Genomic DNA, 27,554 nt, shown 5'->3' on the forward strand with positions numbered 1-27,554 from the left:
CCAGAGGACACCACCGTAGGGTAAGGGGTGGACATTCAGGACAGAGATTAGGAGAAATTTCTTCACTCAGAGGGTGGTGAATCTTTTGGACTCTCTCACTCAGGGAGCTGTGAAGGTTCAAGTCATTGAGTTCAATCAGAGATCGCTGACTCTGCATATTTGGGGAATCGAGGGATGTGGAGGCAGTGGGGGGGAGGTGGTGCTGAGGTGGACAATAAGCCTGAGGTGATGGAGCAGGATCAGGGGGCTGTTTCTTGTGCAAAGCAACTCCAGGCAGTTTAGAGGAGGGAGCAGTAATCTCCAATCCCACGGGCTAGTGAATACTGGGGTTGGAGCCTTGCACCGCCAAACACATGGCTGAGGAGAAGCCTTTAGATCGCTGGGGTATGGTGACCAGTTCTGGGGGAAGGTCCAGACTGGCTTCAGTCCAGCAGAGCTGGCTGGAACCAACATCCTGCCAGGATTATAGGACCAGGCTGGCAGGGGCTGGCCAATCAAGATCTGCATTCAAAGGAAGACACAAAGTAAACAGAGGAGTGGCTGAGGCCAACACCACTGGTTATGGTCAAAGAGGAGGTCTGAGATACCATCTCAGAGAACTACAGTGATTATGTAAACACACAGAATGTGTAAATGGTTTGGTGAGTTCCCAGTGCAAATATTGACACAGGATGATAACGCTGTGATGGTAACAAAGACCTGGCACAGCACAGAATTTATTTATGCAACACGAACAGCATTGAGAAGGCCAGCATTTATCCCCCATCCCTGACTGCCCCAGAGGAGGGGGGTGTGAGCTGCCTCCCTGAACCGCTGCAGTCCTTCTGGTGAAGGTGCCCCCACGGTGCTGTTGGGGAGCGGGTTCCAGGATTTAGACCCAGTGACGGTGAAGGAACGGCGAGATATTTCCTGGTGTGTGCCATGGAGGGGAACCTGCAGGTGGTGGTGTATTCCTTGGTTCTTCTTGGTGGGAGAGGTGACAGGTTTGGGAGTAGTCCGTGCAAGGGACTGCAGTGCATTCTGTGGGGTGCACACTGCAGTCACTGTGGTAAGGGACGGTGGTGGCTGGGGTGTTCATCGAGCGGGCTGACCAGTGGGCACCCCTCCAAATTAATCCCACTTCCCAGCACTTGATCCACACCCTTCCGTGCCCAGGCTATTCAATGCCGTCAGTGACTCTGCTTCAACCACTCCATCCAGCAGTGCGTTCCAGGTACTCACTGCGCCCTGCGTGATGGTGGCCCCCCTCACATCCCCTCTAAATCCCTGACCCCTTATCTGAAATCCAGGCCTTGTTTTGACTACCTCTGAATTGGGGAAATGTTTCCTGCAGCCTACCCTAACTGTACCCCTCATAATTTTATATAACTCTGCATCACAGGGGATCCAGGGAGAGCTAGCTAATGGATACACAATTGGCTTGATGGTAGGAATGCCTTGTACGAGAAAGATGTTAAACTCTTGATAGCTCAAGCACTGAGGATTGAGAAGCAGGGAGCTCAACCTTAGGGTGACCAGGACTGGCAGCTCAATGTTCCAGGACACGATGCTTTAGACATGACAGAGGGAAAGCTGGTGGAGGGGTGTTGCCTTTTTGACAAGGGATTGGCATTGGTGTTGGTTTATTATTGTCACTTGTACCGAGGTCCAGTGAAAAACTTGTCTTACAAACCGATTGTACAGGTCAATTCATTACACAGTGCGGTTACATTGAGTTAGTACAGAGTTCATTAATGTAGTACAGGTAAAAACAATAACAGTACAGAGTAAAGTGTCACAGCTACAGAGAAAGTGCAGTGCAATAAGGTGAGGACATAACAGCAGTGTTTAGGGGGGATATTCTTGAGGGATCATCGAACTAGACCATTTGGGTAGACCTTAGAAATAAGAAGGGAGTGGTCACCTTGGTAGGGCGATATTGTAGACCCCCCAATAGTCATCAGGAACTTGAGGAGCAAGTGTGTCAAATTCTGGGAGACCTCCAGTCTCCCTGATAACTACATCTGCACGAGGTGCATCCAGCTGCAGCTCCTTACAGACAGTGTTAGGGAACTGGAGCTGCAGCTGGATGACCTTCGGCTCCTACGGGATACCGAGGAGTTCATAGACAAGAGCTACAGGGAGGCAGTCACTCCGAAGCTGCAGGAGGCAGGTAGCTGGGTGACTGACAGGAGAAGGAAGGAGAGTAGTCCTCCCCTCCTCCCCCACACCTGCCTACCACTATCTCTTACCTGCATCTACCTATCACCGCCCTGTGCCCACCCCACCTCCCCTCTTTTGTCCACCTTATCACTGCTCTGCTTTTCCCTCCTATATATCGGGCTTCCCCTTTTCCTATCTTCAGTCCTGAAGAAGGGTCCTGACCCGAAACGTTGACCGCCTGCTTTTCCCCACCGATGCTGCCTGGCCTGCTGAGTTCCTCCAGCATCATCGTGTTTTTCATCTCCAGCTACAAAGTCTGTTTCTTTAGTGAATCTGATGGAAAAGTATTTGTTGAGGACCTCACCTGTATCTGCTGGCTCCTCACACAGATTGTCCGAGTTGTCCCTAGTGGGCCCTACTCTTTCCCTGGTTATTCTTTTGTCCTAAATATACTTTTAAAGCACCTTGGGATTAACCTTAGTCCTGCCTGCCAGTGACATTTCATGATCCCTCAGACTTCCTCCTACACACTTCCAGCTCCTGCTAGCCTCGCTTGTCTTCAGTTCCCTACCGCTGTAGCGTGGTTCCCTTTCTCTTTATATCCAACTCTCAATAACCTTTGACATCCAGGGCTCACTGCACTTGTTACCCCCGGGCTTTTACCCTACAGGAACTCCTTGTGTTTCACCAGGACCACTCGGCTCAAACCTCACCACAGCCTGGGTCCAAACACGGACCAAAGAGCTGAACTCCAGGGGTGAGGGGAGAGGGACCACGTCTGGAGTGTTTCCCCTTTATGCCCACAACTTCACTTTTACCAGAGCTCCTGATGCCACACTCAGTCAAATGTTGCCTTGGCGCAGACCTTCTTGAAAGCTGTGGAAGCCGTACGCACCAGGCAAGTGGGGATTGTTCCATCACACTCCTGACTTGTATCTTGTAGTCTTGGGTGTCAGGAGATGACTCACCCACTACAGATCCCCAGCCTCTGACCTGTACTATGTGTCTGCTCTGTTGATTATTTGGGCAATGTGACCCCAGGACGTTGATGATGGGGTCTCAGTGATGGCAATGTCATTGAGTGCCCAGGTAGATGATTAGCTTCTCTCCTGTTGGAGATGGTCAGTGCCAGGCAGTTCTGTGGCACAAACCTCACCTGCCACTTCTCAGCCCATGTCTGAATGTTGTCCAGGTCTCGCTGCCTGCAGACAGGGGCTGCTTCCGTTGCTGAGGAGCTGGGAATGGGATTGGACATCAATGACCATCTCCACTGCTGACCTTCTGATGGAAGGAGGGTCACTGATGGTTGGGCCAGGACACTGCCATGAGGAACTCCCCCACTGATGCAAGGTCTCAACGTGAAACATCGACAATTCCTTTCCCCCCACGGATACTGCTCGACCCTCGAGTTCCTCCAGCAAGTGTGTGTGTTGCTTCAGATTCTGGCATTTGCAGTCTCCTGTGTGTCCTGCAGTGATGTCCTGGGGCTGAGATGATTGACCTTTGACAACATCAACCATCATTCTTTGTGTAAGGTTTGACTCTAACCACAGAAACAGGCCCTTCAGCCCACCTGGTCCATGCTGACCATCTTGCATCCATCTACACCAATCCCACATTAGGTCCGCAACCGTCTCTGCCTTGGTGGTTCAGTGGCTGGTCCAGATACTTCTGAAATGTTGTGAGAGTCTCTGCCTCCCCCACCCTTGGGCAGTGCATTCCAGTCTCCAAATACTGTGTGAAAAAAAAACCCTAAACCTCTTACCCCTGACCTTGAACCTATGCCCTCTTGTCTTAGACACCCCCACCGTGGAATAAATGGCACCGTCTGACGATCTAACTGATCCATCCCCTCATAAGTTGTACACCTCTGTCAGGTACCCCTCTGCTCCTGTGGAAACACACCCAGCCTTTCCAGTCTCTCCAGATAGCTCCTCCAATCCAGGCAACGCCCTGTGGAATCTCCTCTGCACCCTCTCCAGTGCAGTCACATCCTTCCTATAGGCTGGCGACCAGAACTGCACGTGTAGCCTAACCAGTGTTTTCTAAGTTGTAACATGACATCCCCGCCCTATATTCCACATCAGCCACTGGAGAGTTTCCCCTCCATGCCCACTGACCTCAGCTTTACCAGGGCTCCTTGATGCCACACTCGGTCAGATGCTGCCTTGATGTCGAGGGCAGTCCCTCACCCCTCACCCCTGGAGTACAGCCCTTTGGTCCGTGTTTGGACCCAGCCTGTGATGGGCTCTGGAGCGGAGTGGTCCTGGTGAAACCCAAACTGGGTGTCGGTGAGCAGGTCACTGGGGAGTCAGTGTTGACTGACAGCACTGTCGGTGAGTCCTTCATCACTGTGCTGGTGATGGGGAGTGGACTGATGGGGCAGTGATGAGCCCAATTGGATTTGTCCTGCTTATTGTGAACAGGACACCCCTGGGCAATGGTCCCTATTGTGGGGTAGATGTCAGTGTTGTACCTGGACTGGAACAGCTTGTCCAGAGGCACAGCCAGTTCTGGAGCGTGGGTCTCTGGTACTACAGTTGGGATGTTGTCCGCTCCCATGACTTTTAGATATCCAGTGGTTTCTTGAGATCATGTGGAGTGAATTGGAGATGGCTCCAGGGCTGGTGTAACCTGTTGGAAAGGGGCTCAGAGTGCAGAAAATGTGATGGGTTATCTTGTTGTGACCTTGCACCTTATTGCACTGCACTTTCTCTGTAGCTGTGACACTTTACTCTGTACTGTTATTGTTTTTACCTGTACTACATCAATGAACTCTGTACTAACTCAATGTAACTGCACTGTGTAATGAATTGACTTGTACGATCGGTTTGTAAGACAAGTTTTTCACTGTACCTCGGTACAAGTGACAATAATAAACCAATACCAATACCAAATTGGTTCATTATTGTCAGATATCTGAGGTACGGTGAAAAACATTGTTTTGCATAGTGTCCAAACAGATCATTTCATCTCATCAATGCATTGAGGGAGTACAAGGTAAAACCATACAGAAGGCAGAATAAAGTGTTACATTTACAGAGAAAGTGCAGTGCAGGCAGACAATAAGGTGCAAGGTCATAACGAGGTGGACTGTGAGGTCAAGAGTCCATCTCATCGCACTAGGGGACCGTTCAATAGTCTTATAACAGCGGGATTGATAGAACCATAGAACCATAGAAAACTACAGCACAGAAAACAGGCCATTCAGCCCTTCTAGTCTGTGCCAAAACGTTATTCCGCTAGTCCCATTTACCTGCACCCAGTCCATACCCTTCCAGACCTCTCCCGTCCATGTATCTATCCAATTTATTCTTAAAACTCAAGACTGAGCCCGCATTTACCACGTCAGATGGCAGCTTGTTCCACACTCCCACCACTCTCTGAGTGAAGAAGTTCCCCCTAATGTTCCCCCTTTCACCCTAAAGCCATGTCCTCTCGTACTTATCTTTCCTAATCTAGGTGGAAAGAGCCTACTCACATTAACTCTGTCTATGCCCCTCATCATTTTGTAAACCTCTATCAAATCTCCCCTCATTCTTCTACACTCCAAGGAATAAAGTCCTAACCTGTTCAATCTTTCCCTGTAACTCAACTCCTGAAGACCCGGCAACATTCTAGTAAATCTCCTCTGCACTCTTCCAATCTTACTGATATCCTTCCTATAGTTAGGTGACCAGAACTGCAAGCAATACTCCAAATTGGGCCTCACCAATGTCTTATACAACCTCACCATAACATCCCAACACCTATACTCAATACTTTGATTTATAAATGCCAGGATGCCAAAAGCCTTCTTTACAACCCTGTCTACCTGTGACGCCACTTTCAGGGAATTATGTATCTGAACTCCCAGATCCCTTTGTTCCTCCGCACTCCTCAGTGCCCTACCATTTACTGTGTGTGTCCTCCCTTGATTTGTCCTTCCAAGATGCAACACCCCACACTTGTCTGCATTAAATTCCATCTGCCATTTTCTGGACCATTCTTCCAGTTGGTTCAGATCCCTCTGCAAGCTTTGAAATCCTTCCTCGCTGCCCACTACACCTCCGATCTTAATGTCATCAGCAAACTTGCTGATCCAATTTACCACATTATCATCTAGATCATTGATATAGACAACAAACAACAATGGCCCCAACACAGATCCCTGAGGCACACCACTAGTCACAGGCCTCCAGTCTGAGAAACAATCATCCACAACCACTCTCTGTCTTCTCCCACACAGCCAATTTCGAATCCAGTTTACAACCTCTCCATGGATACCGAGTGTCTGAACCTTCTGAACTAACCTCCCATGTGGGACCTTGTCAAAGGCCTTACTAAAGTCCATGTAGACAACATCCACAGCCTTTCCTTCATCTACTTTCTTGGTAACCTCCTCGAAAAACCCTCCAAGATTCGTTGATCTGGCTTTAGTTGACATAATGGGGGGGGGGGGGGGGGCATGAGACCTCTGGAACAGATGGAACATCTCAGATCGAAGACCCTTCATCAGAACTGCGAAAGAGGGAAAATCAGTGAGGATGCAGGGAAGGGAGGGGACGGATAGGACAAAGGCAGTGCCTCTGATAGGGTGAGATCAGGATTGCTCTGGAGATAAGTTCTGGAGGTCATCTGGTTGATGGACAAATGGGGGGAGTTAAAGGGAGAGCAGAGGTTGAAAAGTTCCTCCCATCAACAACTTAACCACTGACAAACTCGACTGTTCAACATAACCCGAGCACAACTAGTCCCTGGGGTGTGTGTGGTGGGGACTAGGGTGTGTGGTGGACCCTGGGGTGTGTGTGATGGACCCTGGGGTGTGTGTGGTGGGGTCTGGGGTGTGTGTGGTGGACCCTGGGGTGTGTGTGTGGTGGGGTCTGGGGTGTGTGTGGTGGGGACTGGGGTGTGTATGGTGGGGACTGGGGTGTGTGGTGGGGTCTGGGGTGTGTGTGGTGGGGTCTGGGGTGTGTGTGGTGGGGACTGGGGTGTGTGGTGGGGTCTGGGGTGTGTGTGGTGGGGACTGGGGTGTGTGTGATGGGGACTGGGGTGTGTATGGTGGGGTCTGGGGTGTGTGTGGTGGGGTCTGGGGTGTGTGTGGTGGGGACTGGGGTGTGTGGTGGGGTCTGGGGTGTGTGTGGTGGGGACTGGGGTGTGTGTGATGGGGACTGGGGTGTGTATGGTGGGGTCTGGGGTGTGTGTGGTGGGGACTGGAGTGTGTGTGATGGGGACTGGGGTGTGTGTGGTGGGGTCTGGGGTGTGTGTGGTGGGGACTGGGGTGTGTGGTGGGGTCTGGGGTGTGTGGTGGGGTCTGGGGTGTGTGTGGTGGGGACTGGGGTGTGTGGTGGGGTCTGGGGTGTGTGGTGGGGTCTGGGGTGTGTGTGGTGGGGTCTGGGGTGTGTGTGGTGGGGACTGGGGTGTGTGGTGGGGTCTGGGGTGTGTGGTGGGGACTGGGGTGTGTGTGGTGGGGTCTGGGGTGTGTGTGGTGGGTCCGTGGGGGGTGTGTGTGTGGTGGGGACTGGGGTGTGTGTGGTGGGGTCTGGGGTGTGTGTGGTGGGGACTGGAGTGTGTGTGGTGGGGACTGGGGTGTGTGTGGTGGGGTCTGGGGTGTGTATGGTGGGGACTGGGGTGTGTGGTGGGGTCTGGGGTGTGTGGTGGGGACTGGGGTGTGTGGTGGGGTCTGGGGTGTGTGTGATGGGGACTGGGGTGTGTGTGGTGGGGTCTGGGGTGTGTGTGGTGGGGACTGGGGTGTGTGTGATGGGGACTGGGGTGTGTGTGGTGGGGTCTGGGGTGTGTGTGGTGGGGTCTGGGGTGTGTGTGGTGGGGACTGGGGTGTGTGGTGGGGTCTGGGGTGTGTGGTGGGGTCTGGGGTGTGTGTGGTGGGGACTGGGGTGTGTGGTGGGGTCTGGGGTGTGTGGTGGGGACTGGGGTGTGTGTGGTGGGGTCTGGGGTGTGTGTGGTGGGTCCGTGGGGGGTGTGTGTGTGGTGGGGACTGGGGTGTGTGTGGTGGGGTCTGGGGTGTGTGTGGTGGGGACTGGAGTGTGTGTGGTGGGGACTGGGGTGTGTGTGGTGGGGTCTGGGGTGTGTATGGTGGGGACTGGGGTGTGTGGTGGGGTCTGGGGTGTGTGGTGGGGACTGGGGTGTGTGGTGGGGTCTGGGGTGTGTGTGATGGGGACTGGGGTGTGTGTGGTGGGGTCTGGGGTGTGTGTGGTGGGGACTGGAGTGTGTGTGATGGGGACTGGGGTGTGTGTGGTGGGGTCTGGGGTGTGTGTGGTGGGGTCTGGGGTGTGTGTGGTGGGGACTGGGGTGTGTGGTGGGGTCTGGGGTGTGTGGTGGGGTCTGGGGTGTGTGTGGTGGGGACTGGGGTGTGTGGTGGGGTCTGGGGTGTGTGGTGGGGACTGGGGTGTGTGTGGTGGGGTCTGGGGTGTGTGTGGTGGGGTCTGGGGTGTGTGTGGTGGGTCCGTGGGGGGTGTGTGTGTGGTGGGGACTGGGGTGTGTGTGGTGGGGTCTGGGGTGTGTGTGGTGGGTCCGTGAGGGGTGTGTGTGTGGTGGGGACTGGGGTGTGTGTGGTGGGGTCTGGGGTGTGTGTGGTGGGGACTGGAGTGTGTGTGGTGGGGACTGGGGTGTGTGGTGGGGTCTGGGGTGTGTGGTGGGGCTGGGGTGTGTGGTGGGGACTGGGGTGTGTGGTGGGGTCTGGGGTGTGTGGTGGGGACTGGGGTGTGTGTGGTGGGTCCGTGGGGGGTGTGTGTGTGGTGGAGACTGGGGTGTGTGGTGGGGACTGGGGTGTGTGGTGGGGTCTGGGGTGTGTGTGATGGGGACTGGAGTGTGTGTGGTGGGGTCTGGGGTGTGTGGTGGAGACTGGGATGTGTGGTGGGGTCTGGGGTGTGTGGTGGGGTCTGGGGTGTGTGGTGGGGACTGGGGTGTGTGGTGGGGTCTGGGGTGTGTGGTGGGGTCTGGGGTGTGTGGTGGGGACTGGGGTGTGTGGTGGGGTCTGGGGTGTGTGGTGGGGACTGGGGTGTGTGTGGTGGGTCCGTGGGGGGTGTGTGTGTGGTGGAGACTGGGGTGTGTGTGGTGGGGACCGGGATGTGTGCGGTGGGGACTGGGGTGTGTGTGGTGGGTCCGTGTGGTGTTTGTGGTGGGGTGTGTGTGGTGGGTCCGTGGGGTGTGTGTGGTGGGGACTGGGGTGTGCACAGTGGGGCCTCGGGTGTGTGTGACCCCCTAGGGTTGTACACAGGTTCCCTCTGCACTGTCCCCTGTGCAGGAGGTCAGTGTGTGTCACATTGTGGGGAGAGCTGCCTGTGAGACTGATTACTGCCTCACACCAGCTCCCCTGTAATTATCCTCATTGCTAAGCTAATTGAACAATTAAAGCCAGCTGTTAAAGCAATGTCTCAGTGTTTCACTCCAGCTGGTGGCTATTATATGGGGGATCCTGAAGGAAGACAGATTCACTGGTTCTTTCCTCTCACACAATGATGATGAGGTTCAAGGATCTGCTGGAACAGAAGCTGGATGCTCTGCTGTGTCTGGCTGAATGCATCACTCACAGGAATGAGCAAGGTGGCTGTTGTTTTTGGGGCTGGGCTCTCTGGATGTGGCACAGCTGGTGTTTAATGCCTGTCCTGGGTGATGTGTTGGTGCTGCAGTGGGAGTCCCAGGCTGGGGAGAGATGGTGGTACGTGGATTTGTGTCAAACCCACCAGCTTTCCAGCTGTCCTTTTAACCTGAGTTTGGGTTCTTGGTGCTGTGAGACTTGAGCTCCTGTTCTCTGAATGTTGGTCCAGTAATGGAGCCCTTGCCTTTCTGTCGTTTTACTACTCGAGATTGGAGAGTCCTGCATCTCCTTGCCCAGTGTTGTGATGTGTGCAGAACTGTTGGCCAGTTGTGTGGGAAGGCAGTCTGGGCTACTGCTGGGACCTGTGGACTGAGGTTGAACCCTCTCCTTCGTTACTGCCCAGTCCACTCGCCCTTTGTTGCTGGAAGTGTTCCTTCTGCTCACCTCGTTCTGTGACCTTTCTCCTCCCCACAGCCCTCTGAGGTCTCCACTCCTGGCATCTTGAGCAACCCCTCTCTCCACCTCTGGCAGCTCCCTGTGCTCTGGACCCTGGTATTCCCTCTTTGGGTCTAACTCCACCTCTTCCCCCTTAAGGCTGCCTCTCTGGCCGGCTCCTTGGTCCTGACCTCCTGCTGTGGTAGGTTGGCAGGTTTGGGTTGGTGACCTTCTGAAGCGGATTGGTCGTGTTAAAGTCACCTTGTGTACGTGAGTTGTTGAAGCTGCTGTGCCGGCCGCAGGGGAAGGGTTCTTGTTGACTGTGAAGTGAGATGGTCACTCTTGTCTTCCAGCAATGTACCAGCTGGCGCTGAACTTCGAGAGCTGCCGCAAGAAGTGGAAGATGGTGGAGGAGGAGTTGTCCGTCAGCAGGAGCCGCCTCGTTGAGATGCAGCTTGAACGAGCCTCGTTGGAGGTCCACCTCAAGCACGCCCGTCATCAGCTGGACATTGAGCTGAAGCGAAGGCACAAGGCAGAGCTGGCCTGTGAACAGCTGGTAGGGGTTCCAGGACCACTCCCGGGCTCGGAGGTGGGGAGGGGAAGCCCACCACGGCAGTTGTAGGGAGAGCGGCTCCAGCTTAGTGGGATTTTCACAGTCGGGGATTGCTGAGTCTAAATGGGCCAGACACATTCGTGCCTGACGTGGAGTCCAGTCAGGCCTTTGACAAGGTCCCATGTGGGAGAGCAACCTAAAAGATCCATGGTATCCGGGGAAAGTTGGCAAATTGGGTCAAAAATTGGTTTGGTAATAAAAGGCAGACGATTGCTTTTGTGATTGGGAGGCTGTGACCAGTGGTGTCCCACGGGGATTGGTGTTGGGACCCTGGCTGTTCTATACACTAACGATTTGGATGTGAATATAGGAGGTCTACAGATGCCGAGAACATTGGTGGTGTTGATAATGAGACTGATCGGAATGAGCAGAGCAAGGGGCAGATGGCGTTTAATCCTGCTGAGTGTGAGGTGCTGAACTTTGGGAGGATTAAGGGTTGGACCCACCCAGTGAATGGTTGGGCATCTCCTTGTACATAATACTGGGAGGTGGAGTGGAGGGACTTGGGGACCACAGGTGGTGGACGGTTCTGGTCACCATGGGGAGAGAGCTGGAGGGTGGGAAAGGCAGAGACTCTCCACGTACTCCCAGGTACTTTACACACACAGAGCAGTGATCCACTGTGTCCAGTGCAGGGAGGTGGGATCAGACTATTAGCTGACACGGACACAATGGACCGAATGGCCCCTTGGGTTGTAAATTTCTTCCCAGCTTTTTTCATTATGTTCTCTGCTCCAGGACCTGACTCCCCCATTCTCCCCACATGATGGGAGTCCCTCACCCCAGGACCCACCCTGCTGGGACACCCTTGTGTTGGGAGATGGTTCCAGCTGGGTCCCTGTGACCATTGGGTTTCCCCTGGGTGCTCTGGTTTCCTCCCACACCCCACTGACGTGGGAGTTGGTGGGTTAATCAGCCCCCAGTGTGTGGGTAGAATCTGGGGGGGGGGGGGGTTGATGGGGGAGTTAAGTGGTCAGCATGGACTTGATTGGTGAAGGGCCTGTTCCATGCTGTCTCTCCCTCTCCATGACTCCCCACCTTCAGCATCCCATCCAACGCCCCCTGTTCCGCAGGAGCGAAGACTCCAGCTGGTCCACGACATGTTGAAGTCCGAGGGTCCGGCTGCCGTGCTGCAGATCCAAGACCGGGAGAACCTCCTCAACGTCCTGAGCAGCCAGTCCAGGCCCAGCCGCAGGTCGGGTCCGGCACGGGTCAGGTCCAGCGCGGGTGGGGTGGGGTCCGGAGCGGGTGGGGTGGGGTCCGGCGCGGGTCAGGTCCGGAGCGGGTGGGGTTGGGTCTGGAGCGGGTCAGGTCCGGAGCGGGTGGGGTGGGGTCCGGCGCGGGTCAGGTCCGGAGCGGGTGGGGTTGGGTCTGGAGCGGGTCAGGTCCGGAGCGGGTGGGGTGGGGTCCGGCGCGGGTCAGGTCCGGAGCGGGTGGGGTGGGGTCCGGCGCGGGTCAGGTCCTGAGCGGGTGGGGTGGGGTCCGGCGCGGGTCAGGTCCGGAGCGGGTGGGGTGGGGTCCGGCGCGGGTCAGGTCCGGAGCGGGTGGGGTGGGGTCCGGCGCGGGTCAGGTCCGGAGCGGGTGGGGTGGGGTCCGGCGCGTTGCCGCAGCATTCTGTCATTGGCACGGCCAAAACTTGTTGTCCATCCCTGACCCTCTGAGATGGTGGGGGTGAGCCGCTGTGGACCGTCTGGTGATAGTGCTCCCACGGTGCTGTTGGGGAGGGTTTGGACCCAGTGACGGTGAAGGACTGGAGATGTATTGTGTGTGACCCGGAGTACAACATGGGAACAGACCCTTCGGCCCACCTTGTCTGTGCTGACCATGATACCCAACTAAACTGACCTCTTCTGCCTGCACGTGATTCGTGTCCCTCCATCCCTCCATCTTCACGTGTCTGTCTGAATGCCCCTAAAACATCCTGATGGCATCTGCTTCCACACCTGCCCCTGGCAGCCTGTCCAGGCACCCACTGCGCTGTATCTTCTGTCTGGCCCCTCGCATCTCCTTTAAACTTCCTGCCCCTCACTTAACCCTATGCCCTCCTAGTGCGAGACATTTCGACCCTGGGGAAAAGGCTCTGACTGTTCACCCTATCTACTTCTATCAGGTCTCCCCTCAGCCTCCAGTGCTCCAAGTTTGTCCAACCTCTCCTTGTAGCTCGTACCCTCTAATCCAGGCAGCATCCTGGTGAACCTCCTTTGCACCCTCTCCAAAGCCTCCACACCCCTCCTGTAACGGGGTGACCAGAACCCCACACAATGTCTCATTCGTAACAGTCCAGGGCTGTCACCTCTCTGGGTGTGAGGAGGACCATCCCACTTACCGACCAAAGTTGCTTCGTATCAACATGATAGTTTGTTCTTCTACACTCCGTGGTCTGTTTTACACAGGTTTCCACTTCTGTGTCCCATGATGTCAAGGCCGTGATCTGTGGCCTTTTGCCACCCAACCTTTGTGCCGAGGCCACCTTGTACCCGTACCTGGTGTTGAACAAGTGCCAAGTCCTGGGGGAGGGGCTGTGTATTGGACAGAGTGGTCACAGTGGCCTGGCCCAGTGTTAGAGGTTTAGGGAGGGAGGGGTCTTTGTGCTTCATCCTGACCAGTACCTTACCTGTGGGTGGGGGAGTGGGGAGGGTCAGGGGATGCACCCTGTAGTTGGGAGGTGGTGGAAGGGGAGGATCAAGGGTGGGGGGGGATGTGGGGGCCACTAGGTGGGAGGGGAGGATTGGAGAGGACCCATGGGGTGGGAGGAGGATGATCTAGGGGGTGGCCCATGGGGTGGGAGGGGGCCTTTTTTGCCGGGTACATTGAGCTGCCCACAGTTGCTGGTTCCCGGTGAACGTTGAGGGCCATTGATCTGCTCCCCTGGGTCTGGCCCAGGTCTCCTGACCCATTGGAGCCAGGTCCCACCTCTGACTGGTGGACAACCTCTGTTGCCTGTGTGTGCCCCCCGAAATGGAGAGGTGCTATTCAAATGCAGTCCTCCTGCCCATGTCCCCTCTCCCCCCACAGGCTCCCTGCAGTGGAGGAGACCCTGACGTCCACCCTCTCTCTCTCGGGCATCAGCTACGACAGGACCAGTGATGAGATCCCGGTGAGTTGGGGTCGTCAGTGGGGTGGTGGGTTGTGTGGGGTTCAAGGTCCCTGCAGGAGTCAGTGGTGGGGGGAGGGGGGTCAGTGATGGTGGGAGCCAGTCTACAGGTGGGTGAGGTACCAGGCTGGGTGCCTGACGGACAGCAGTGCTTGGCCAGGGGAGGGGGCTGGGGGGGAGGTGCCGGGATCTCAGTTGGGAGTGGGTAGGGGAAGGAGAGGAGGGGTGGGGTCTGTGAGCTCAGTTTGGGTGGGGGCTTGGGGAAGGGGGCTCTCAGGGAGGAGGGGCTGGGGTTTCAGCTTGGGGTGGGTGGGTTGGGTGCTGGGAGTTCAGTGGGGGGGGGGGGGGGAGGAGAGGAGGGGTGGGTGCCAGGCGTTAATGGGTGCCTCCTGTTACAGGCGTTGGCGATGACTGGGAGAGGGACCAGGCCGAGGAATCGGGACAGGAGGGTAAGGACTTTCCTGTGGGGGTGAGGGGTTTGTGGGGTGGGGTGCGTAGCAGCACAGAGCACTCACTGGGGGTCTCGCTCCTCCTGCAGAGCTCCACCCGCATCCTGGTCGACAGTGGTCCTGTCAGTGCTCGGCGGTCCCGCTCCTCCTCAGAGCTGGTCCTGGAGCTGGCTGGCTCCCCACTGGTCAGTTGTTTGGTGGTGTGGGGGAGCGGTGGGGTGGGGGTGGGCCGGGCCGTGGGGGGGCCATGGGTTGTGGGGGGGGGGGGGGGTTTGGGGGCATGGGGGGCCTTTGGTGCAGTCTGGGGTTTGTGGTGGGTGGGGCTATGGAAGGGGTGCCCCTCCCCAGGGCAATAGTTATCCCCCCACCCCTGGCTGTGTGGGGCAGACAGTGGGATTGGATCAGAAGGTGCCACACTGCCAGAGGAGCCCTACAGAGGGGTGTCACACTGAGGCTCGTGCTGCATTCCCACTGGACGGACAGAGTGGTCTCCCTTGGTCCTGGGGCCAAACTTGTCCTTTCACTGACCAGTCACTCTCCACTGCTGTCGGGATCTTGCTGTGTAACTGCCCCTCTGTTGTGCTGACTGTGCTGGGGCGGGTGTGCTGGTGTCTCAGTTCTTCTTTCTCCAGGCCGGAGAGTCCGTGAACAGGAGCCAGAACCACAACAGGTCCTCCCAGCCAGTGGCTCCACGACGGAGACGCTCCCTCATGCCAGGTTTGTGGCCTGTGGGGTGGGTGGGGGCCTACCTGGGCGTACGGATCACCCCCACACCTGGTCGTGTTCCCTCCCCTCCCCTCCCCTCCCCTCCCCTCCCCTCCCCTCCCCTCCCCTCCCCTCCCCTGTAAGTGGCAGCTGTGGAGAAGTTTCAGCTCCCAAGAGCAAATAACTTGTGGCCACTGAGCTGGGAACAGGACTGAGGGAACTTCCACCAGGGAGGCTGGTCTGGAAGGTGAGATCACATGGGATCCAGGGTGAGCTGGGTACAACACTGGCCTGGTGGTGGTCACCCCACTGTAGGAAGGAGGTGATTCAGCTGGAGAGGGAGCAGAAACAGTTCACCAAGATATTGCCGGGACTGGAGGGCTGGAGTTATAGGGAGAGGCTGGGACTGTTCTACCTGGAGCGGAGGAGGCTGAGGGGTGACCGTATAGAGGTTTATAAAACCATGAGGGGTGTAGATAGGGTGAATGGTCACAGACTTTTCCCCAGGGTGGGGGAGTCTCAGACTGGAGGGCACAGGTTAAAGGTGAGAGGGGAACATTTAAAAGGGACCTGAGGGGTAAGTTTTCCACACAGGGTGGTGGGTGTGTGGAACGAGCTGCCAGAGGAAGTGGTTGAGGTGGGTCCAGTTAGTGTTTAAAAGACACCTGGACAGGTACATGGACAGGAAAGGTCTCGAGTGATATGGGCCAAAGGCAGGCAGATGGGACTGGCTCAGGAATACAACCTGATTAGCATGGATGAGTTGGGCTGAAGGGCCTGTTTCTGTGCTGTACAACCCTGCCTCTGAGCTCAAGAGGCTGACGGGCCTCTCCTGAGCCGCAATGATTGTATGAAACCGTTACCCATCGCTCCAACTTCAAACTGGATTAAACAAGCCCCATATGTTTGAAGTTTGCCAAGCCTGCTGCTCAGAGGGAGAACTGTTTCCTGTGAATGGCTCCTTTGAACTCCCATCCAGTGGGACAGCCCTAATCCTGAGCTCAGTGGTGGTGTTTGAAGAGCTGACCGGGCTCGGAGAACGAGGCTCACAACTTGTCTTCTCCCGCAGAGCCAGTCCTGCTGGCAGATGGCAGTGAGGGGGACCAGCAGACACCACTGACCACTCCAGCACCTCTAGCAGAAAGCCGACCAGTGCCAGAGGGCTTCGTCAGCCCTGAGAACAAGGCCCCAACCAGGCCCCACAACTTTGTCTCCAAAACGGTAAGAGGTCATGGTCCTAACGGGCAGCTGGGGTGGGCACTGCCGGGGAAGGAACCCTGAGGGAGAGGCTGTGGTGGGTGTGCATGGCTCTAACTACACAAAGATCCCAGCAGCAGTGATGTGACTGCATTGGGCTCTGACAGCAGTGATCAGCATGACACAATGGGCTGAAGATCCTGTGGTGGACCCTGACACTTCACCCCAGTAGCACCACTGTGGGGCCTCCGCCCCCCCCCCCCCCCCCCCCCCCAGGTCCCACCAGCTTGATTTGGCCGTGAACGTTCTGAATTTGCTGCCCCATCTTGTCCCTCAGATCATTCGACTGGAATCCTGCGTTCCGTGTGGGAAACGGATCCGGTTCGGGAAGATGGCACTGAAGTGCCGTACTTGCTGCCTCGTGTCCCACCCAGACTGCCGGAGATTGTGCCCCACCCTCTGCGCACCCAACTTCACCTTGACCATGGTCAAAAATGGAGAGGTATGTCCCAGCCTGTGGAGCAGGTTCCCGTGGTCCACACTGGGCAGTTAGCACCTTGCAGAGGAAGATGTCACGCCATCGAACTGGCACCAGAACCCATGAGGTATTGGGGTGGATCATCAAACCAAACTGGGCCCATTTTTCCAAAGCATCGAGAAGGAGGCTCGGGGTTATGGCTCAGGTCACTGAGGGCTCTGCTGTCAGAGGAGAGGGTTCCCCAGCAGTCAGTGGAGAAACAAGATGCTGGAATTGGTCGTGGAAGGTCTTGCAGGTGGGAGGGATGAGGTTGTGGAGGGAGTTTGGGGTGGCGTGAGGTTTTGGACCAAGCTGAGGGAGTGGAGTGAGAGGGACTAGAATGGTTAGAATGGCCAGGTCAGGGAGGGGGGTGGGGGGGGGGTTTCATGGGGTGAGGGTGGCTGGATGTTGAGGTGGGAGGAGGCTGGTGTGGAGCCGGTGTAGGTGAAGAGACTGGTCTCGACCTATCTGCAGTGATCGTGGGCTCAGTCCCCACCCCCTGTGGGTGGTGGGTTATTGATGGCCCCAGGGTTGAACAGTCTGGAGGACAGGTTCTGTGGGTCAGCTGGAGGTTGTCCCCTCTGAGCAGCTGGGAAATTAGCAGCACTGAGGTACAACGGGGCACTGGTCTTGGTTCCTAGCTGCTGACTCCCTGTCTGACCCCACAGGGAACCATCGCTGACTTTGCCCCTCCTACAGCTCCCATGATCCCATCTCTTATCATCCATTGTATCAACGAGATTGAACAACGAGGGTTACAGGAGGTAAGGATGGGGACTCCCCTCCCTGGCCCCCCGCCTGCCCCCCGGCCCTTGGCCATCTGTGCCAGCTTGTCCCGTGACCAGTTGGAACCTGATCCAGGGGTGCAGGTGAGTTCCAGGCTGAGGTCTAATCCAGGGGTTTGAGATGTACAGACTCACACAGACACAGGCCCTTTGGCCCAACTGGTCCATGCTGACCAAGGTTCCCGTCCAAGCTGGTCCCATTTGGCCCAATCCCTCTAAACCTTTCCTATCCATGGACCTGTCCAAATGTCTTTTAAATGTTGTAATTGTCCCCACCTCTGCCCCCTCCTTTGGCAGCTCATTCCCCATACCTACCCCCCTGTGTGGTGGTGGGGGGGGGGGAGGATCTTGCCCCTCACTTTCCCTTTAAATCTTCCCCCCTCACCTTAAACCTGTACCCTCTGGGTTCAGATTCCCCTCCTCTGGTGGGGGGTAATACTGAGACCACCCACCTTATCCATACCCCTCATTGTTCCTCTCTAAGGTCACCCCTCAGCCTCCTACATTCCTGGGAAACAGTCCCAGCCTGTCCTGGCCTCGGCTCGAGCCCTCCGGTCCTGGCAACATGTAAATCTTTTCTACACCTTTTCCAGCTAACGACAGCCCTCCTGTAGCTGGGTGACCAGAACTGCGCACGATGCTCCCGGTGTGGTCTCACCAACACTTTGTACAGCTGTAACCCCATGTCCCAACTTCTATACTCAGTGCCCTGACCAATACCACCTTCCCCACCCTGTCTACCTGCGACGTCACTTTCGGGGAACCATGTACCAGTTCCCCAAGGTCCTCTGTTGTACAACACTCCCCGGGGCCCTGCTGTTCACTGTGTGCGTCCGGCCCTGGTTTAAGTTCCCAAAGTGCATCACTTCATGTTGTCTGGGTTAAGTTCCATGGGCCTTTCCTTGGCCACTTCCCCAGTTGGTCCGGCTCCTGTTATAACCTTGGACAACATCCACTTCACTACACCACCAATGTTTGGCATTTCATCTGTAATACAGGATCCCTGGGAGTGAGGTACAGGCTGGGATCTATTAAAGGGGTTTGCGCTGTGGACTGACTTCAGTGGTGGGGGGGAGGTGATGTTTTGCCCAGGCCCCAGCTCCCCTGTGGTGTAATGTCCTGTGCTCTGTGCCCCCCAGCCGGGGATTTACCGGGTGTCAGGCTGCGAGCAGGTGGTGAGGCAGTTGAAGGAACACTACGTGCGAGGGAAGGGGCTGCCTGTCCTCAGCCGAGTCACCAACATCCACGTGGTGTGTGGGCTGCTCAAGGACTTCCTCCGGAAGCTGAAGGAGCCGCTGGTGACGTTCCGACTCCACCCGACGTTCCTGGCTGCCTCAGGTACTGTGCTAGGTTCCTGGAATCTCAGCTGCTCCCTGGCTACAGGCTGGCGGGAGATGGACGGTGGGGGGGGGTTTGAGGGGGGAGATGGAACATTAAGTGGGAGAACTGAGGTGACCCACCCTGTGCACAGACAGATCAGTGTTGGTTAACAGTGGGAGATGGGGTGGTGGTGTTCCCAGGGAGCCAGGTGTCCGTGTACATAACTCACCGAGGGCCAGTGTGTCGGGGAGCAAGTGTCTGGGGGCACGTGGTGTGGTGGATTCGAGTACAGATCCCTCTCTGCAATTACAGAGGGGCCTGGTGAGCCCGTGCCGAGAACCTTGGACAGGTTCGGTCTCTGGACCCAGGGAAGGATGGACGTTCCAGAGGGGGTGCTGTGAGGGTTCCCCAGGGGTGGGGCGGGGGTTGCAGCTGAGGGGGGAATGAGAAGGGATGAGCAGCCTGGACTGGATTCTCCAGGGTTCCAATCAGACCCTGCACGGTGTTAGTGGGTCGGTGGGATCTTGTCTGGGAGCATCACCGATGTGGGGGGTGAGGGTTGGTCTGTGACTGCTCGCTCGTGGAGGTGGGTGGAGGGTGAGATGGAGGGGGTTGTTGGGGGTGGGGAGGAATGGAGTGGGGGGGTGGGTGTGGTGGAGGTTGTGTGGGTGGGGGGTGCGGATGGAGGGGGTTGTGTGTGGGGTGCAGGAGGTTGTGTGTGGAGGGGGTTGGGGGGTGGGGTGTGTGTGGCAGACACCAGGGCCGTGATGAATCACTGATGCCATTTCTGCAGGCCTCCCCGCTGACCGGTGCCGGGTGGAGCTGTGCCGAGCCATAGCTGCCCTGCCCCCTGCCAACCGGGACACCCTGGGTTACCTCCTCGCGCACCTCCAGAGGTGAGACCTGGCTCCGGTGTCTGGCTCCTGGCTTCAGGGAGATCCTCATCCCTTCAACAGAGTGGCCTTTACCCAGGGGAGAGGCAGGAACCTCCCACCACCCCCAGTACAACGGAGGCACCAACCTGCACAGCAGGATCCTAGGGAGACGCTGAAGATTATCGATTGGCTTGGAGATCAATCCAAAGTTCCCTCCTCTCCAGCCAAATGCGGAGGTGGACCCTGTTTACAGCCCCACCTCCCCTCCCACATCTGGCTGTGCGGAGTGTTTGGGAGATGCCCCTTCGGGGATAACTGTGGTGCTGAAATTATGGGCTGGTTGCCCAGCCCTGTCGTTAAGGTGGCCTCCTGACCCCATACCCTGAGCAGCCCCCATCCTGACCAGGGTGGGAGGGGAGAGGTGCTAGGAAGGAGGAAGGGTCACTGTTACTCTGCTGTGCTGGAATTTTGGAGGCAGCTTCCCGAGGGAGTGGCCCCCACTCACCAGGCAGCCTTGAGGTGGGTGAGTGGGCAGCCCTGGGTTCTGTTGGTGTGGTGGGACCTGGGGTAGTGGTTCCCATTCAGACCACGCAGTGGGCTCCCTGATCTGGTTCTGCTCTGGTTGGTGGGTTGACTGGTGGTGACTGACCCCTCTGTCCATCTCTCCTGGCCAGGGTGATGGGGAGCCCAGATTGCAGGATGGATCAGAGGAATCTTGCCCGGGTCTTTGGGCCAACACTGGTGGGACATGCCAAGCCAGACCCTCACCCACTCGAGGTGTTTGAGGACACAAAGCGTCAGCCAGAGGTTAGTCCTGGACTCTGTTGTGGGAATGGCTCGCTGGGAGTCACGGACAGCTGGAGCACTCACTGGAGGAGGGTCTGTACCAGGTCTGGGGTTTGGGTCAATGGCTGGATGTTGTGGGTGGGGGTGGTGTCAGAGGGTCTCTGGATCCACTGATTCAGTCTCTGTCGTTCCCTTCTCTCTGCACTGGTTATCGGCCGCTGGTTGGTTCTTTCCCAGAACGTGGGAACGTTACTCCGAGTGTTGATCCCACTAGTTTGAGTTCCAGGTGAAGCTCCCCTCCCAAGTCCTGCCTTGGAACAGTTCCTTCACTCACTGAATCCTGCAACTCCCTCCCTGGCAGCAGTGTGGGGGTGGGTCATGGAGGGGCTCACCCCCACCCTCAGGTGGTCAGGGATGGGGGATAAACACTGGCCTTGCTGTTAAATGTTAACATTCACTTTGGTAACTGGCCATAAATCAGTCCTGGATTCACTTGTTGACTGACCAGCAAAGTGTGGGGGTGGGGTGTCCAGGGTCAGCACTGCTTTTGACACCTTGAGCAGGGGTGGGGGCACTCGGTGACATGTTCTCAGCGGTGTGAACCAGGTCGGTGACAGATTGGGGTGTGGGGGACTCTGCTGGAACAGGCAGGTGAGTGGCAGATGGAAGGTAGTGCAGGGAAGTGTGAGGCCAGGGAGAATGAGTGTGGACAAGAGTCCACAGCTCAGTTCCAGAGGGGGTGTGGGAGCAGGGACCTGGATCTACGTGTGTGTGAATCCTTGAACAGGGCAGGACACGTTGAGAGCACAGTTGGTAACGTGATAGGACCCTGGGATTCACAAATACTCAGGGTACGAAGCAGGGAGGTGATGAACTGGTACAGACACTGGCTGGGTCACAGCTGGAGAACTGCCCAGCTCTGGTCACCGCACTTCAGGAGGACGTGAAGGTCCCGGAGAGGGTGTGGAAACGATTCACTGGAGCGGTTCCAGGGAGGAGGGTGGGACTGGAGAAGCCGGGAATGTTCTCCTTGGAGCAGAGAAGGTTGGGAGGAAATTGGAGAGGGGGGGACAAGGTTGGGACAATCTGTTGGACTGCTGCAGCTAAACTGCACTGGGCTGTTGCATTGGAAGCAGCTCGTAAGGGTCATTGGCCCGATTCCTCAGGAGAAAAGCTGACCCTTCCTGGAGATGTTGGACAGGAAGGGTCTGTTGGAGGGGAGAGTGAGTGGGACTTGCAGCAGAAGATCCTGAGGGGTCTTGACAGGGTGGGTCTGCAGACAATATTTCCTCTTGTGGGACAATCTAGAATCGGGTCACTCTTTTGCCTGTTTCAGACAGGTGAGGCATAATTTTGGAGGTTGTGAGTCAGTCACACAGCACAGAAACAGGCCCTTTGGCCCAACTGGTCCATGCCAGCCATGCTAGTCCCATTTGCCACCATTTGGCCCATAATCTTCTAAACCTTTCCAATCCATGTACCTGTCCAACTGAATTTTAATCTTCAGATATTTTTACGTTGAAAGTAGATTCTCGATAAATGGGGGTGAAGGGTTACCTGGGGTTAGAGGAGAATGCAGAGTTGGATCAGCCAGGATCTTGTTAAACGGGCAGACCGGAGGGGCCAAATGGCCTTGTACTGGCAGTGGGTCCACAGGAAACATGGATCCACACAGCTGCAAAATCCACATGTGGTGGTGATGCAGTGGGAGCAGGGGTCTGCCTGTGGCACACACCCTGGCAGCAGTGCTGAGGTCAGTGAGGGGTGGGGTTACACCCACTGGGACTGAGCTCACTCTGGGAATCTGATGGACAGGTACATGGATGGGAAAGGTTTATGGGCCAAATGTGGGCAAATGGGACGGACTACAGCAAGTCCCGGAGCTGGTGCAGTGGCTGCCCTCTGCCCTCTGCTGCCTGCAAGCTGGAAGTGCAGTCAGTGTAAATGAGACCAAATCTCTGCAACCTCTGGCAGAGTGGATGTCGATGGTTTAAACCGTTTGCCTCCTGATCTGAGACCTGGTCCTCTGGGAATGCAGAGTTTAAGGCATTATCTTAAACTGCTCAAGTTATGAGAATGCAGACTAGTGGGTTGAAGGAAACTTTGCTCTAATTCTAACCTGCTTTATGAAGGTATTGGGAGTGAGGTGGATTGGAACCTGTTCGAGGGTCTGATGGTGAGCAGGCAGAGGCTAGCATAAAGAAATGAGACACAATGTTCAACAAATACTCCCCTTTAAGACCCAGCAGGAGAAGTGATCCAACCAGGGCTCTTCAGGTGAAATTAAAGACTGACAACATCAGCTGAAAGCTGGAGGCCTGAGAACTGGGAGTAGAACTGAGAACAGTACAGCACAGGAACAGGCCCTTTGGCCCATCATGTCTGTGCCCAACATGATGCTGAATTAAACTAAACCACTTCTGCCTGCACTTGATCCCTATCCCCCCCACATTCGTCTGTCCAACAACCTCTTCAACGTTGCTGCTGTATCTGTGTGCACCACCTCCTCCGGCAGCCTGTTCCAGGCACCCACCACTCTGTTTAAAAACGTTAAACCGCACGCATCTCCTTTAAATATTTCCCCTCCCGCCCACTGTAAAAATTCAACAAAAAATAACCAAGGAAAAGTGAAGTGAGTAGGGCAGTGGGGAACAACTGGGACTGGGTGTGTGAGGGGAATGCAGAGTGTGGGTCCTGTACAGATGTGAGATGGGGGGGCAGTGGTTGTGGTTTGTTTGGATATTTTGAGCTCCCATGCAGGAGGCTGGAAAACTGTTGGGGGGGGGGGGGGTGGTAAGGGCTAGTGGACTGGTGTGGCAGGGTTGGGTAATGGTTTAAAAACTACAATTGGAATAAGCAGGCCCTTGGGTTATGGGGCTGTAGCTGGTGAGCTACCACTGGCCCCAGATGTGCAGTCTGTACTGATGACTTGGCTGGGAGGGCCAAATGTAACACTTCCGACACCAGACTGGGATAGTCCTTGTACAACAGTCACTGAACCAGGTGTGGCTGCAGCAGGGACAGGAAGGCGTGTGGTCTGTTGGGCTTGGGTTCCAAGAATAGAGAATGACTCATTCAGTGCTAATGGTGAGTCCACAGCTGGAGTACTGAACCACTTTGGTCCCCTTGCCTCGAGGATGACCTCGCTACAGAGAGAGTACAGTGAAGGTTCATTCACCAGACTGGGTTCAGAGTGATGGGTGTGTCACGTGATGGAGGGCAGATGTCTCGCCTGGCTGAGGATTCAAGGGCAGGTGCCAGTCCCAAAGTTGGAACTGGAGGGATGCCGATAGCCAGAGTGAGGGAGCTCTGACTGGAGGGTGTGGCTGATGCATCACTGGCAGCTGACAATGTCCAGTGCACACCGTCTGGGATAATACAATCCACAGTATCCTTGGGGTCTGAATGCTGAGGGTCCTTCTGCCTGGGAAGGGGACACTGGTGGGTGGCTGCCTAAGTCAGGAGGTCTGTGGATTCTCAGGGCAAGAGAGGACACTGACCAAGTGACCAAGCAGTACCACAACATGGAGGTCACTGGTTGGGTTATGACCATGCCCAGCCCCTGTAAGGAGCACTTGGACTAGTCCTGTCCTGCACTCTCATCCACACCTGGAGAACTGCCTAGCTCCTGTTCTTCAGATGGAGCTCCCTCACCCAGCTGTGATCTCCACCACTGGCGATTCAGAACAATTTCTGTCACCCAGGCAGCTGGGGTGAGATGGATGCTGTGTGAGAGGGAGGGAGATGGCCCACCCCTGGGTCTCCTCGCTATTCCTTCAGCAGACCAAATACACCACCTTCCAGTGACCCAATGCCTTGCTTTCAAATCCAGCACCTCCAGGTGACCCTCCCACTCCAGAAGTATCCTCCACCAGCACTGGCCGATGCCCTCCTTAGCTGGGGTCTCCACCACAGGCTCCAGCTCACTGTTCAGGAACAGCTGCCTCCCACTAACTGGGTATTGCAGCAGAAAGGATTCCAGTTAATCTCTGACCACAACTGTAGGAATGAAGTCTACTCTTCCCCAGTTCTGAGTCCCAGACATGAAACATGTTTCTCTCTCCGCAGATGCTCCCTGTCCTGCTGAGTGCTTCTAGCATTTTCTGCTTTTATTACAGAATGTGGGAGTGTGTGATGGGACGGTGTGGAGGGAGCTTCACCCTGCACTGTCCCATCACACACTCCCAGGGTCAGACACAGAGGGGCTTCACCCTGTGTCTGACCCTGGGAGTATGTGATGGGATGGTGTAGAGGGAGCTTCACCCTGTGTCTGACCCTGGGACTGTGTGATGGGATGGTGTAGAGGGAGCTTCACCCTGTGTCTGACCCTGGGACTGTGTGATGGGATGGTGTAGAGGGAGCTTCACCCTGTGTCTGACCCCGGGACTGTGTGATGGGATGGTGTAGAGGGAGCTTCACCCTGTGTCTGACCCCGGGACTGTGTGATGGGATGGTGTAGAGGGAGCTTCACCCTGTGTCTGACCCCGGGACTGTGTGATGGGACGGTGTGGAGGGAGCTTCACTCTGTGTCTGACCCCGGGACTGTGTGATGGGATGGTGTAGAGGGAGCTTCACCCTGTGTCTGACCCTGGGACTGTGTGATGGGATGGTGTAGAGGGAGCTTCACCCTGTGTCTGACCCTGGGACTGTGTGATGGGATGGTGTAGAGGGAGCTTCACCCTGTGTCTGACCCCGGGACTGTGTGATGGGATGGTGTAGAGGGAGCTTCACCCTGTGTCTGACCCCGGGACTGTGTGATGGGATGGTGTAGAGGGAGCTTCACCCTGTGTCTGACCCCGGGACTGTGTGATGGGACGGTGTGGAGGGAGCTTCACTCTGTGTCTGACCCCGGGACTGTGTGATGGGACGGTGTAGAGGGAGCTTCACCCTGTGTCTGACCCCGGGACTGTGTGATGGGATAGTGTAGAGGGAGCTTCACCCTGTGTCTGACCCCTGCCCTGGGGGTGTGTGATAGGACATTGCAGAGGGGCTTCAACCTGTGTCGAGAATCACTTCCCTTTTTCTGTTCCAATCCATTTCATTGCTTGAGATTTTTCGTATTTTGCTGAGCTATTCTGACTCCTGGACGGGAACCGTGGATCTTTCTGCCCTCCAGCCGCTTGCCTTTTTTAAAAAAAAAAATTAGGGGCCAAACGCTTTCCTCTTGCATGGAGTCTGTGCTGTTCCTGCACTCGCCCAATCTGTCAGCATCCCGTGGCCTGGCACCACTGCCCCACGGTCTGGGTCGGAGCGTGATGTTCCCTGCTCAGCTTCTGTTCTTCTCTCCACAGGTGGTGGAACACCTGCTCTCCTTGCCCTCGGAATTCTGGAGCCGGGTGGTGTCAACAGGAAGCGGTGCTGGTGACCCCAACCCCTTCACGCATGGTGAGAAATAGGGAGCGTGGGGTGGGGGGGGGGGGGGGGGGCTGGAGGTGGATGGAGAATGAGCTGCTCAGAACCAGCTGGGGTTGCTGAGTCTGTGGAGGAGGAGACCAGATATCAAGGATGTAGAGGGTCACACCCAGTGAGGAACCTTGACTCGGGGCACTGCATGGATCTCCTCAGATCCAGGGGTGAGTGGGACCCTCACTGAGGCTTCAAACCTTGGAATAGTCACAGATGTAATTTCAGCATGGCAAGATCCCACATCAGTAATGTGGTAATGTAGGATTGCAGAACTATTACAGCATAGTTGGGCTGAATGGTCTGAGTTCACACCAGCTCATGGTAAAGTAATGAACATCCCATCTCCTGGTAAATGACTCGATCTGATTTTCCCCTGGCGGCATGGGATCTGGGATTAACTGTCCTTTGTAGACAGTTAATCCCAGATCCCAACCACCCCCCAATGGAATCAGTTTCCCTCTATTCCCCCTCTGTAAACCCCTCCTGACCTTGTCCCTCTCTCCAGTCTCCTCCCAACCTCCTCTGCTCCAAGGAGAACATCTCCAGCTCCTCCAGTTCCACCCTAGGGATGGAATCCCTCCTCCCTGGAACTGTTCCAGTGAATCGTTTCCACACCCTCTCTGGGACCTTCACGTCCTCCTGAAGTGTGGTGGCCAGAGCTGGGCACAGTTCTCCAGCTGTGACAGAGCTGGTGTCCGTACCGGTTCATCACCTCCCTGCTTCGTGCCGAGTCTTTGTGAATCCCAGGATCCCATCTACGTCCTGTCACTGTTCTGGGTGCAATCTCACCAGAACTGTAAACTTCCCTGCTTTTCTAGGAGCTGAGTATAAATGTGGAGACACTGGAAGAACTCTCTGTAATCCAAGTAGTAACCAATGACTTTGCATTCTCCTGGGGAACCAGACCTCGTCCAAGTGACGATCAGCACTCTCTCTGAGCTGCTGGGAATGTGGCCCCTCTCCAATCTGTGGCTCCCCTGCTGTGCAATGTGGGAATTTTGGGAATGGTGTTTTTGGGAGTAGAGGGTCAAGTGTCTGGGTTGGCCTGGGGTGGGGTTGGGTTGGTTGTGATTGGGGGTGGGTGGAGGGTTGAAGATTGGGGAATGAAGGCTCTGGGTCGGGACCTGATACTGGGCTAACTCCCTCCACTCTTTCCCCCCCACTTCAGGATGTCTGTTTAAACCACTGACGAGCCCTGATGTGGCCAAGATGACCCAGTCCCCTGGCTGCTGCCTGCCCCCTGGCCTGCTGTCCCTGTGAGTACTGCAGGGGTGATGGGGATGGTGTGTGGGCACTCCTGACTGTCGTATCATTCTTCCTCCAGGCCTGGTACCTCTCATCCCGGCAAGTTGTTCCCATCACCAACCCTGAAATAAACCGCCTGCAAGGAATTTCCACAGACAACCTTCTCCCAACAGACTGCAGTGTGGAGCAGGCCCTATCCGGTCCTGGATTCTCCCTGCCTGCCCAAAGACTTGGTGTTTCCCTGGGATTTTTTAAACCCTTGCTGGACTGTTGCTTTTGTGGGATGACCATGGTCTCCAGACCCTGGTGTGGGTGGGGGGAGAGGGTAAATTTATAGTGGTCAGTGTCAGATTGGGGGTTTTTGGATGGGGTGGGAGGGGGGAGGGATTTCTCAGTGCAAGGTTGCTTGTTCCTTCTGCCTGAAGTGCAAAATAAAATTTCATTCACA

General features: G+C 56.0%; 1 protein-coding gene across 1 annotated transcript; it reads left to right on the forward strand.

Annotated features, from left to right (window-relative positions):
- Positions 1-9,530: 9,530 nt before the first annotated feature.
- LOC127575845 (rac GTPase-activating protein 1-like) lies at positions 9,531-27,553 on the forward strand. Its single transcript, XM_052026019.1, has 16 exons — positions 9,531-9,684; positions 10,468-10,670; positions 11,801-11,922; positions 13,743-13,824; positions 14,220-14,270; positions 14,360-14,455; positions 14,903-14,987; positions 16,045-16,196; positions 16,510-16,674; positions 17,358-17,453; positions 18,614-18,812; positions 19,588-19,690; positions 20,344-20,476; positions 25,747-25,840; positions 27,030-27,117; positions 27,186-27,553. The coding sequence occupies exons 1-16, from the start codon at positions 9,597-9,599 to the stop codon at positions 27,235-27,237; spliced, it is 1,809 nt and encodes a 602-aa protein (XP_051881979.1). The 5' UTR covers positions 9,531-9,596; the 3' UTR covers positions 27,238-27,553.
- The last annotated feature ends 1 nt before the right edge of the window (position 27,554 follows it).

The sequence above is a fragment of the Pristis pectinata genome, chromosome 1, assembly GCF_009764475.1.
Source record: "Pristis pectinata isolate sPriPec2 chromosome 1, sPriPec2.1.pri, whole genome shotgun sequence".
NCBI classification, from domain to species: domain Eukaryota; kingdom Metazoa; phylum Chordata; class Chondrichthyes; order Rhinopristiformes; family Pristidae; genus Pristis; species Pristis pectinata.

Coding starts and splice junctions, on each gene's coding strand:
- LOC127575845 (XM_052026019.1), top strand. CDS start 9,597: ATGATGATGAGGTTCAAGGATCTGCTGGAACAGAAGCTGGATGCTCTG. Junction 11,923..13,742: donor CAGTCCAGGCCCAGCCGCAG/GTCGGGTCCGGC, acceptor CTCCCCCCACAG/GCTCCCTGCAGTGGAGGAGA. Junction 14,456..14,902: donor AGCTGGCTGGCTCCCCACTG/GTCAGTTGTTTG, acceptor TTCTTTCTCCAG/GCCGGAGAGTCCGTGAACAG.